General features: G+C 32.5%; 1 protein-coding gene across 9 annotated transcripts in view; it reads left to right on the forward strand.

The window, feature by feature from the left end:
* LOC101896598 (uncharacterized) overlaps positions 1-12973 on the forward strand; it is a 37749-nt gene that overhangs the window by 2605 nt on the left and 22171 nt on the right. For 4 of the 9 annotated variants that reach the window (XM_011296468.3, XM_011296465.3, XM_020038739.2 and 1 more), the window contains exon 2: positions 1731-2176. The exons of 1 other annotated variant lie outside the window; for it this stretch is intronic. In XM_011296468.3, the coding sequence (XP_011294770.1) occupies positions 2083-2176 (94 nt within the window). In that variant the 5' untranslated portion in view covers positions 1731-2082. The remainder of the gene's footprint in view (positions 1-1730; positions 2177-12973) is intronic. 4 more of the 9 variants (XM_020038740.2, XM_011296469.3, XM_005188985.4 and 1 more) reach the window with 4 other exon arrangements.

Below are 12973 nucleotides of genomic sequence, written 5' to 3' on the forward strand. Positions count from 1 at the left end.
GATTATACATACATATGATGTATCAGGTATACAGATATATCTGTAATACTAGTTTTATATCTTTATTTAGTATTTCTCCAATAAAGGAATCATAAAAATGAGTTCTTAACAGTTTTTTGCTTGTACTTAAAATTAACTTATACTATAGTTATAAATAATAAATGTTTGCAAAAGCAAAGAGCGTTTCATCGTTTACTGACCTGTGTTGGTAACCGAAAGTTATATACCTTCTATACCTTAGAAAATTTAAAGGAGACCTTTTCGGTTCAAAGTGGCAATGCTTCTAGGAGCATGATAGTTTGATTTGATTCAGTGTTCTATGCTACTATTTTCGACAAAACACTCAGTAACTAGATTATTTTTCTTCAAAAAACATTAGTTTTGTATGAAATTTAAGGAGGATTTCACTAAAAATACATCTATTCCTTCAAAGGGTGTATTTCTATGAACTTCCCGGCTGCATCCATATGTCATTACTTTTACTATAGCTTCAATGTAAGGGTACCTTACGATATGCGGTATTTTGATGGCTTTAGCAACATTTTACCACGAATATCTTTAAAAAGTGGTATTCGTAGTTCGTATAGGTCTACGGAAACGTGGACATTTTAGAACCTTCCTCCCAAAATTATCAAAAAATTGAGCTTACGACTTGAATTGGTCTGAAATCTAACACTCTCGCGGACGAGACAAATGTAGCTTCCATATTCTGACTAAGCTAAAAATAATTACCTGGATATATTTGCAGCTTTATATTCCCCTGAAAAGAAATAATAGAAAACAAATGTATTTTTTAGACAAATTGAATTTCATTCGCATAACCGGTCTTCGATCTGCCAAATAATTAAACTCCCAAACCTTTTCGTAAATCCTATATTTCATTTAACAACGAAGAATAAAATGATCCCAAAATATTCTGGTCATATCAATAATAAAAATAAATAACTATAATGAAGATACATTATAAAATCAGGTTTGATGCCTCTAACTTAGTCATGCTTTTACCTCTACGGGATAATCCATGCCCACTTAAGTTCATTTACTAATTTAGGGATATGACGATGATTAATGAAAAGTGTGTAATCTTTTTTTGTAAAGACTTAAGGAAAAAAAAAATATTATTAAATTGGTTGCAAATTGTTCCAAATCTTGCACTCATATTGGACCTACAACTAAGGTTATCCTACCATTTTGCGCACAATAGCTTTAAGCAATAATGTTATTTTTTGAAAAGGAAAGACCTTTTAATAAATTTTATTAATTGTTTCTTACATAAATATTTTTTTACAATTTCATGGAATCTAAAGCTAATTAGTAAAATATTTTACTTTTAAATTTCAATAAAAAAAAACAAAATCGAGAAGGAAAAATTGTTTTTAATTAAAGAATACGCACTTGATCGTAAAATAATTATGGTGAGTCTGACCCAACCTTAAAGAAATTGATTCCCGGATGAAGACATTTTATTCCAAACTTAAATCGAAATTATTCCCGGAGGAAGACATTTTTTTTCAAATTTAAATCGAAATTCAAATAAAGAATTACACTTATACATAATTATTAATCTACCCGTTGAACGCTTTCATACTAATAATGCAGTATTAACCCATGATTTAGGAATTGAAAAATATGAGTTGCTGTACTTACATTGAATTAAGTTAATATTTTTACTAGCTGATTTTATTGCACTTAAATGAACATAAATGATCATGAGTTTGTATTGTCTACAGCCGCGTATATTGATAACAGAAGACAACGCAAGTGCCTGTCTAGCGGATTATTGAAAACAACTTAGCTCTTTCAAGGTGAACTTGTCGCGCCTTCTGTTAACCCACCAACATTTTGAAAAGTAAATAGAAGACAAACATTCAATTCATTTTGGAAACGAACAGTTGTAGAGAAAATATCTGGCTTCAGAACAAACACTAAAGCAAGGGTATAATTTGGTGAAATTTGTGTTACAAAAAGTGCGGTCGCCGGTTTTATACTAGCTCCGCACACTATTGGTTTCATTCGCAAACGTTTAATAAATCCATCACTTTGCCGCGTGGACGTCGTTGTAAATCCACCACCTCCGGTAATATGGCCACTACAGGAGGAGGAGGTGGGGCGGCAGCTACAAGTGTTGTAGTTCTGGATCGTGGCAACAACACAACATGTACAATTAATTTGCATGGTAAGTTTTATATTTTTTGAATCTACTCTTTTTTGGAAAACATATATATATACCTACATAAATTCATATGTATTTGGTCATGATGTGTATTTTTTAAGAGTTCATTGCTAAAATTTGTAATTGCTGTCTCTGTTGAGATTTTTTTTGCAATGTTGTTCAAAGACTGTCATGTATGTGTCTACCTAATTTTATAATATAGATGAATATTTATTTGTTTTTTTTTTTATACCCTCCACCATACTATGGAGGGTATATTAACTTTGTCATTCCGTTTGTAACTCCTCGAAATACTCATGTCAGACCCAACAAAGTATATATATTCTTGATTAGCGTAAAATTCTAAGTCGATTTAGCGATGTCCGTCTGTCTGTCTGTCTGTCTGTCCGTCTGTCTGTCACGCTATTTTTCGAATGAATTGAGATAGATGGCTAAAATTTTGCACACATGTTTATTTTTCCAGTAGGCAGGTTAAGTTCGTAAATGGGCCATGTAGGTCCACGTTTTCATATAGCTACCATATAACGGTAACCCCCCTATATTCGGTATTTTGATGATTTTAGCGACGTTATTCACCGGAATTGTTTCAAATTTGGTAATTGAAGTTCCAAATGGATACTACACCCTAAGATAGAAAATTGTCTGTGCAAGTCTATGTCTTCGTATAGCCCCCATATAACGGTACCTCCCGATATTCGGTATTTTGATGATTTTAGCGACATTATTCACGGGAATTGTTTCAAATCTGGTATTTGAAGTTCCAAATGGATACTACACCCTAAGACAGAAAATTGTCTTTGCAGGTCCACGTCTTCGTATAGCCCCAATATAACGGTTCCTCCCTATATTCGGTATTTTGATGATTTTAGCGACGTTATTCACCGGAATTGTTTCAAATTTGGTATTTGAAGTTCCAAATGGATACTACACCCTAAGACTGAAAATTGTCTGTGCAGGTCCACGTCTTCGTATAGCCCCCCATATAACGGTATTTTGATGATTTTAGCGACATTATTAACCGGAACTGTTTAAAATTTGGTATTTGAAGTTCGTTATGGGAACTACAGTCTGTGACAGAAAATTGTCGGTGCGGGTCCAGTTTCGAATTTGAATATGGTAATGGCTTATGACAAACAATGCATATGTATGTCCATGTCGTATAGACCCCAATATAACGGCTATATTCGGTATTTTTAAAATTTTAACAGAATCTTTTAAGGATTTTATTTTTTGAAAATTTCCAAATTCGTTGCAAATGGTGGAGGGTATTAAAAGTTCGGCCCGGCCGAACTTACTGCTTTTTAACTTGTTTTTTTTTTTTTTTTTTTTTTTTTTTTTTTTTTTTTTTTGTAATCAATCATTATTACTAATTATACTTTGGTATGTTTTTACTTTTTTTTTGCGAACAAAAACGAGACTTTTAAAGCTAGCGCGAGCTAGTCTCTCATTTTTACATATCTCTTATGTTTTTGTTTCTCTGTTGAAGCTAAAAGCAACAACAATAAGTAGTAATTTCACATTTCGGGTTCTCAGTTCGCATAAACGGCACTTTCTGAACGGACACTTTTAAAAGTTTCGGTATCATACAACGGTACCGCTAAAATTTTTAGAAAACAAACCCGTACATCAGAGGAGTTCCGATCTTGGTTTCTTTGTTTTTCTTTTGACTAAATTCTTCAATTGGAAAGCATTGGGTGGTAGCACAACAATCATTCGGAGTGCCCGCAATATCGTAGTCTCCTCCAATTTGGAATCAGGTTTGATATCGGGGTTAGTAGTAAACACTGTGGATCTTATAGTGTCTTTGTAAAAAGTACAAGCTTTGTTTTAGATAGATTGACGCCTAGCGTTTTAATACATGTCAACATTAGTAATTTAACAAGAGCTCCTTGCATCAACTCTATGTCAATACCTAGTACGCTTTCCATGGGATCCTGTGTGAAGAACTTGGATAAAATAAGATTAAGCCTTTCCTTGGGTTTTTGCATTACCACCATAGTTCCTAACCCAGCAAACTCATTTTTACAAATATGGGGTTATGTTCACTTCGGTCTTCGTGAGGAAAATAAGGAGTTTTACATGTTGACCAGGATGCCGTGAAGCAGTTGCTGCTTACTTCCCCTGCTGTGGGAAAGTGCAGTATTCTTCCACGAGCCTACATCAATAGACGTTGATGAATTTAAGTTGTCTAATTGCCAGGTTGCGTGTATGTATTATTACCAGAATACTTCCATTTGCACGCATTCCTCCTTTCCAAACTAAAATATGTTGAGATTTGATTACGGTGCTTTTCTGTGTAATTATTTTTCCACATTTAAAATAAGTATCTTCTTCTATATATATAAAAATCAATTGTTGTTTGTTGGTAATGGAATCAGTTAAGAACGGGTGGACCGATTTGATTAATTTTTTGTACAAACATTCGTCATGCCCCGAGTTAGGTTTTTAAAGAAAAAAATATTGACCATGCCTACTTTTACGCCCACTATTTCGATTTATCTAAAATCCTTATATTTGCCAAATTATTAAGATAGCGGATTGAGAATTATTACATGAGATACTGTTGGCTTCCCATCCAACCGTAAGTATTTATTTAGGGGCTGAGGAACACGCCTACTTTTAAATCTGTCTCTCTATATGTAAAAGAAAGTTGTGTTAGTTACTACGCTTATAACATAAAGACCGCCGGTCAGATTTTAACGATTCAGATAAATTCGGAATTGCCTCTTGGCAGAAAAGGATAAAATCCAAAAAATCGCATAAAAATGTGAAATTTTGAACATTTTAATTTTATTTTGACTTTTAAAATGTACAATAGTCATGTTTTATTTTGCATGATTTTTTTTCCCATTTTGACTTACTATTTTCGAATGTACATTTGTAGTTTTTTTTTTTTTTTTTTTTTTTTTTTTTTTTTGGATTTCTAATATGATGTGTAGTTTTTTTGGGTAGTATATCGCGACAACGGATAAAACTGTTATTTATAGCTTATATGTATTTATTTTGTAATACGAATAATATCATTTCAGAAAAGAATAAGATATGAAAATTCTAAAATCGGGAAAAATCGAAAATTTTTCAACACATTCATACAAACCAAAATGACCGAAAAAGCGTTATGGGGTTCACTGCAAAAAGTGGACCTGCTTCTTTCATATGACAATAATTCGTCCAATGAGAACTCAAAATGCAAAATACATTGAGACTGCAATCCGTAAAATACTGACTATAAAGGACGCAAGATAGTAGAGCGAATTCCTTCCAGAAATTTTTCCTAAACATTCAAGATACCTTTAATCGCTTTGGCAGGTTATGATATGGATCATAACCCCCGATAACGGAATAACCCGATTTCAAGTATATTCTACATTTTAACCATATTTTTCGTACTAATTTTGCCTTATGTCGATAATTAAAAAAAACGATCCCTGCAAGAAATGATGACGTTTTAGTATCACCATGATATGATTTAAGGTATTTTCGGGGTCTTTGCCACTTTTTCCATTTTTTGGGCCTTATTTGGCCCTCTTCTCATTTTTCGGAAAAGGGTCCATCTTAGACTTGAGGCTACATGGGGTAAAAACCCCTGGGGTTGAAAACCATCTTACAGATAATTATCCACATAGGCATTTATTTAAGTATAGTCCCCACATTAGTATACCTCCAAGTCCACATTCCCAACCAATGTGTGGTCAGAAAAGAAAATTTGGTATTCTATTGAATTTGTAACCCCCAAGAGAATATTGGTTTGGAACGTAGATTTGGGATGTACGTCTATATGGAATGTCAATCTGGGACTCCTTCAGTCGGAAATTGTGGCAGAAACATGAAAAAATACGAAATTAGAAAGTAACACGAGACCGAACATTTCTTTAATCGTCATTGAATTACACTACGATGAAAAATGTGGACTTTATTGGATCTTCACCGCACAATTTAGATGACAAAAAATTTATGCCCATCTTACGGTAATCGGAGCAAAAGAGTAATTTTTTGGCTATTCTGATAACATTCTGCCTTCAAGTATGAGGTGGACAAAACTAAATACCACGCAGTATGGAATTTTAAACGTTGGAAATACAAATTCGAAATTATAGATCATTTGAATGAAAATGTTAAGTTTTTTACAATAATAAAAATTGTGCTGAATTTTCACATTGGGCTATTATAGATTTTCTTTATCATAAAGGTATTTAACACAAAAACTAATTTCTATTTAGTCATGGAGTCATTACTTATAATCAAAATTGGATTCATTATACTGGAGTCATTACTTATAATGAAAATTGTGCCGCTTATATAAGTCAGATCTGTGATTTATTATGCTTTAAAAAATACGCATTAAAGACTAAAAGTACAGTACAAAAGCCGTCAACGCGGACCGGGCCAGCTAGTAATTGTATAAAATATCTGTTTGCAATTAAATTTCAATATGAATTCTCATTTTGGTAAAGAGTAAATTTAGATCCTTCATATTTACTGAAAGGACTTTAGACACATTTTATTACTTAGGCACTTACCAAAGTTGTTGCGTGTGCGTACGATTTTATACCCCACAAAAGGAATATGGGAATATGCAAAAATGTTGTACGATCGTTAAAACTGAGTTTCACCATTTCATACTAGCGAACTGTTAAACTATTCCTATTAATGTGTCTAGTTAGTTGAAATGAAAGCTTTAGTCAAATGCTAATAATATAGACCTTTATGCTGAAGTTGTGTTACAAACTCTTAATACGATGTATGAAGTACAAATTCCGGATTTTAGACAAATCCGTTAGAAAAATATTGCTGAAATTGTCAAAAAAAAAAACGAATATCCGAAGGTACCCGTATATGGGGGCTATTGTAAAACGTGGGCTTATATAGGCAGTGTTCTGCCACCGGAAAAAGAAACTATTATGTTAAATTTTAAAGCTCTACGTTATATAATATGGGCTGCATTTTGATTTCAACAGACAGACATCATTAAAACGACTTGGAATTTTATGTTAATTATGAATATTTAGAGCTAATACAAACGGAATGACAAATTTAATATACCCTCCTTTCTATGGTAGGGGTTATTATCAAAATCAAATTAACGCTCTTTTTATTACAAAATATATTGTTTCAAACTGACTACATACATTTGAATAAAAGTATGAATGATTGATTATCAATGAAGTTTAATGGTTTGACAAAATGTGAAATCATTCCAAAACCTACATGCAGCTCTTCATCAACTGATTCGTAAATATCAAGGCACTAGAATATTTATACAATTGAAGATAAAATCATCCCACGTATAAATAACCATTAACAAGACAAAAACAGCAGCATTGACAAATGTTGATGAATATTTTTATTTGCTGTCTTCATGTTATATTTATTTTGGCAAGACTTTGTATAAAGCTATACATTACACAAATGTCCTAAAAAATCATGGTTGGAAACCCAAAATCATTATAGAAACATAAAATTTCTATCAAAGCCGTTTAAGTTGAATTAATATAGCACTATATTCAAAATTCCAGCTCTATTCCTACAATTTTGCACTTTTACAGCAACAATCACCTGCATACCAAAATCCATAATTCCAGATCTTTTTCACCCACTCTTTATCAAATGTAGTACCATTAAGTATTGTATACACATTTCCAAACTCTTATCCTTATCTAAACTTCATACACTCACAGCGATTCTATTCCAAAAGTGCCCAATTGCAGCATATTTCCTACTCTATATACCAAATTTAGCACCAGTAGTACGTACTACTATAGAGTATGCATTTCGAAATCCACTTCACAGTGGTTCTAATACCAAAATTCAACATTCCAATTGTTGTACTTTCGTACACTATGTACTGTTCTACGCATTTCCAAACCGACCTTAAAAACATTACACTTACAGCTCTATAGCTCTATAGCTCTTTTCCATCTCTTTATACTAAACTAGCTGGCCCAGTCCGCGTTGCCGGCCCGTAGTTTTTGTTTATTATGCATATTTTTAAAAACATAATTATTCACAGATATGACTGATATAAGTGTTCACGTACTGGTCGATTAAAAGTGTTTTAAAATATCTGTACCCATTTATAAGCCGTGGGCTTCAATATTTAAAACGTGTGCTTCAAATGTGTGGATGTGCTATACAAACCTATTAAAAAGTATATATCAATCTTATTCCCATGCAAGGGATCAAATTAATTTTTAGTATGGTAAAAATCGTAGCAAAATTTTCCAGTCAAATGAGAAGTAATTTGGAATTTACTGTATTTTGTACACCTCATATTTGAGGGCTGAATGATTTAAAAATAGGCAAAGTTAATTACTTTTTTAAACCCATTAGAACCTTAGATTGTGCATAAGAGTCCTCATAAGTCCCCCTAACCGTCCTCATAAGTCCCCCGGTCTGTTTGTCCGCCAAAAGGTGGACTTGAGGGGGTACTATTGCATGGAGAAAATTCTAAAATTTGTGAATATGTTGAAATTTTTGTGTAAGATTTTCACCCCCCAAATACACATTTTTAGCCGAATCCTTTGAAATATGGTAAAATCAGGAGGTACCTTTATATGGGCACTACTCCGAAACATCGACCTACATTGAAAACTTTCTTCTACCCCTTATAATCCAAGAAGACAAATAGAGACCAAATCAAAAATATAGCAGAAAAACATAGCATGTCAAACTGAAAAAAATTTCGCGTGATTTAAATAAGTAAAAATAGTTTTACCCACCTCATAATTGAGGGCAGAATGATTTCAGAATAGTCAAATATAATTACTATTTTACACCCATTACCGTAAGATGGGAATTAATTTTATTTGCCATTTAAATTGTAAGTTGGAGACCCTTTAAAGTCCATATTTTTCATAATAGTATAACTCAATGAGGATTCAACAAATATTCGGTCCAGTGCTACTTTCTTATATTTGTAATTTGTTCATGTTTTCACAATTTATTTCATATAGATGTACATTCCAAATATACGTTCGCAACCAATATTCTCTTGGGGGGTAGAATACAAAATTTTCTTTTCTGACCACACATTAGATGTGAAAGTGGACTTGGGGATACTCCAATGTGGGTACTTTACTTAAATAAATTCCTATGTGGCAATCATCTGCATGATGATTCCCTTCCCCAGGGTAGCATAACACAATTTTTTAGCCAAATCAATTGATGAATGTGTTCAAGACCAATATGGGCCCTACTCTGAAAATTTAAAATTTTATGCTAAGAGGTTCTCTACCCCCTTAGACAGAAAGATGCTAAATAAGGGCCAAAAAATAAAAAAGGGACTAAGACCCCAAAAATAGCTTGAATCATACGATGGTTATATAAATATAAAATCGGGTTGTACCCTTATCCGTGAGTTATTATCTATATCATGATCTGCAAAAGCAATTTAAGGTATCTTGAACGTTTGGGAAGAATTTCTGGGAGGATAGAAATCCTTTTCTTACTAAAAGTCCCATTCGCTCTACTATTTTGCACCTTTTATATTTGGTATTTTTCTGATTGTACTCCCAAAGAATTTTGCATTTTGAGCTCTCATTGGACGGATTATTTTCACATGAAAGAGGTATGTTCACGCTTTAAGATGAGCCCCATTAGGCTTTTTCGGTCATTTTTGATTGTTTAAATGTGTTCGCATCTTCCAGCTGAACCACGATATAGGCCCTGGAGTTGAAAGGTAGATGTCAGTTAACATCCTATTTCGCACTTATTTCATTTTTTTGGTGAAAAATTTTATATAGTGAAAAATTATTCTTTATTTTGTTCACAAAAAATCAACTGAATTCAATATGATAATACAAATTGAAAAAAATGACAAAAAAAGAATAACAAATTGTAAAACTTATTAGCTGATTTTTTACAGCAAATGTTAAAAAGATCCTTACAAAGTTTGTCAATAGAATGTACTATTATTTTAAAATTCGATTCCATTGAAAAAATTTTTTTTCGATTTTTTCCCGATTTGAGAATTTGTGCAATGAGATCTCTTTTTCGTGAGATTTTAGCGATTTTGAAAAAGTAATTATCTTTTAACTTTGGTGTGACCGCGTTTAATTATTTCGATATCCTCTATTCCGTTTCGCCACCACATAATTCGGTACTACACTTCCATGTAACCCGCCATCAATTTCAGTTCTCAAGAAATCAAGTCAATTAAATAAATTGGTATTAATTCGAATTCAAAAATAAAATATAAAAAACACTACAAATGTACATTAGAAAAAAGTAAGTCAAAATGGAAAAAAATCATGCAAAATAAAACATTACTATTGTACATTTCAAAAGTCAAAATGAAAATGTTAATATATCACATTTTTACGTGTTTTTATACCCTCCACCAAAAAAGGTATGGAGGGTATATTAAGTTCGTCATTCCGTTTGTAACTCATCGAAATAATCATTTTAGACCCAACAAAGTATATATATTCTTGATCAGGCTAAAATTCTAAGACGATTTAGCCCTGTCCGTCCGTCTGTCCGTTTGTCCGTCTGTTGTAATCACGCTACAGTCTAAACGAATTAAGATAGGAAGCTAAAATTTTGCACAGATCTCTCTTTTGTCTGCAGGCAGGTCAAGTTCGAAGATGGGCTATATCGGTCAACGATATCGTATAGCCCCCATATAACGGTACCCCCCGATATTCGGTATTTTGATGATTTTACCCACATTTTTCAACGGAATTGTCTGAAAATCCACACAAGGAGTACCTTGTGGGTACTTTATGCCTCGGCAGAGAATCATCTATATAGGTCCACAATATCGTGTAGCCCCCATATAACGGTACTCCCCTATATTCGGTATTTTGATGATTTTAGCGACTTTTTCCAATTGAATTATCTGAAAATCCATACAAGGAGTTCCTTGTGAGTACTTTACACGCAGACATAGATTTGTCTTTATAGGTCCACAATATCGTATATCCCCCCATATATCGGCACCTTCCTATATTAGATATTTTAAAGATTTTAAAAGAATTTTTATTGGATTTAATTTTTTTTGAAAATTTTCTAATTCGTTCCAAATGGTGGAGGGTATTCAAAGTTCGGCCCGGCCGAACTTACTGCTTTTTTACTTGTTTTTTTTTTTTTTTTTTTTTGATATTATCCTTTTCGGAAAAGAGACAATTCCGAATTTGTATGAATCGTTAAAATCTGTCCAGCGGTTCTTAAGTTATAAGCGTAGTAACTAACACAACTTTCTTTTATATATATAGATATTCAGTGTGGCCATTTTAGCATTTTTGCCGCTAAATTTAGCATTTATTTTTTGTATTTAACAGCAAAATTTTCATTTAGCATTTTTCGTAGCTTTTTGAAATTATTAGTTTAGCATTTTTTAGCATTTTCTTTTATTTTAGTACTTTTTTATAAATCTAATTTTTCTTAAATCTAAAAAATTAAATTACATGAACATTTTGAACGAAATTTCTATTTTAGAAAAGCAACGGCAAACGTTAAGTACATATGAATGGGCAAACATAAACTCAACGATTTATTTTTTATTGTATAAGAAATTAAAAGTGCTTTAAATGAAAACTCGTTCAAGGAATTCTCTTCTTTTGTTATGAATTGTCTAGTTTTACCTTTTAGTAACGCAGAAGTTGGAAGAGTTTTCAGTGGCATGAACCTTATAAAAGCAGAAATTAGAAATAGAATGATATTATACACTATGAATTCACATCTTTACTTTAGGTTAAATAAAGGTTGCGAATGTTTAAGATTACAAACGATCTCATTATAATCATCATTCGGTCTCTAACTTTCAGTAGCAGGACTTAGTACATTTTAATAAAATCATATTAAATTTCATTTAAATGATGGACCTTATTGGTCCTCCTTCCGAATAACCTTCATGAATCTGGAACCAAATTCTTTTTCCAAAAACCTGTCATCTCTAAAAAATTGCATGGTTTGGACCCTATATTAAAGCTTAAGAAAAGAGAGAACAATATTTGTAAATTAAGGTTTCTCTATATGAATTGTTGTAAAAAAGATAAGAAGTGCGCCATTCGTGTATTTCTTAATTCGCCTGGAATTCACTTTCAGCATTTCGGTGGAATAGACATTTTTGGTATTTTTTCCCACAAAAATTGGGGCCCATTTTATCCGCTAACTGTTATCCGATGGCCATCCAAAATGCTTGGCAGGGCCGATACCGAACTCCCACTTAAAATTTTCTAAGGATCGGACGATAATTATGACGTGTCAGAAAACCTTCAGTATTTGGTCCATTTGAACCCCTGAATATTTTGCAATCATCTCCAAAAACATAAGGCTTCTATTCTGACACTAACCCCACCTCCATCCAATATTTCGTGAGGATCGGGCCATAAATCTGCCCGGTATATAATATTCTAACCATATAGTGTTGTAAGGAGTAAAAATATTACAAAATGTAAAATTCAATATTGTAAGTCAAAATGAAAATATCTCATGCGACAAAAATGTGACAAAATGGAAATGAAAAATATCACAAAATCAATATCCACATCTTTATTGAGATCTTTTCATGCGTTGTGACCTGTAGCGTGATTGTAATATAACATAGCTAGTTCGGCTCAGCTTAGCGAGATTGGTAGATCAATATATACTTTCTTATGTGGGAAGCCAAAATTTCGAAGTGTTACATAATTTTTTACCCAATCAAAATTATAATACCCCCAACACATAGTGTTGCAAGGTTTAAAAACGTATTTATATTTAGCATTATTTTTTGGCATTTTAATTTTTTTGTTTGGCATTTTTTAGCATCATTTTTATGCTGTTTTAGCTGAAACACTACTTTAGATCTGGTCACAC

This window comes from Musca domestica, unplaced genomic scaffold (genome assembly GCF_030504385.1).
Source record: "Musca domestica strain aabys unplaced genomic scaffold, Musca_domestica.polishedcontigs.V.1.1 5, whole genome shotgun sequence".
Lineage (NCBI taxonomy): Eukaryota > Metazoa > Arthropoda > Insecta > Diptera > Muscidae > Musca > Musca domestica.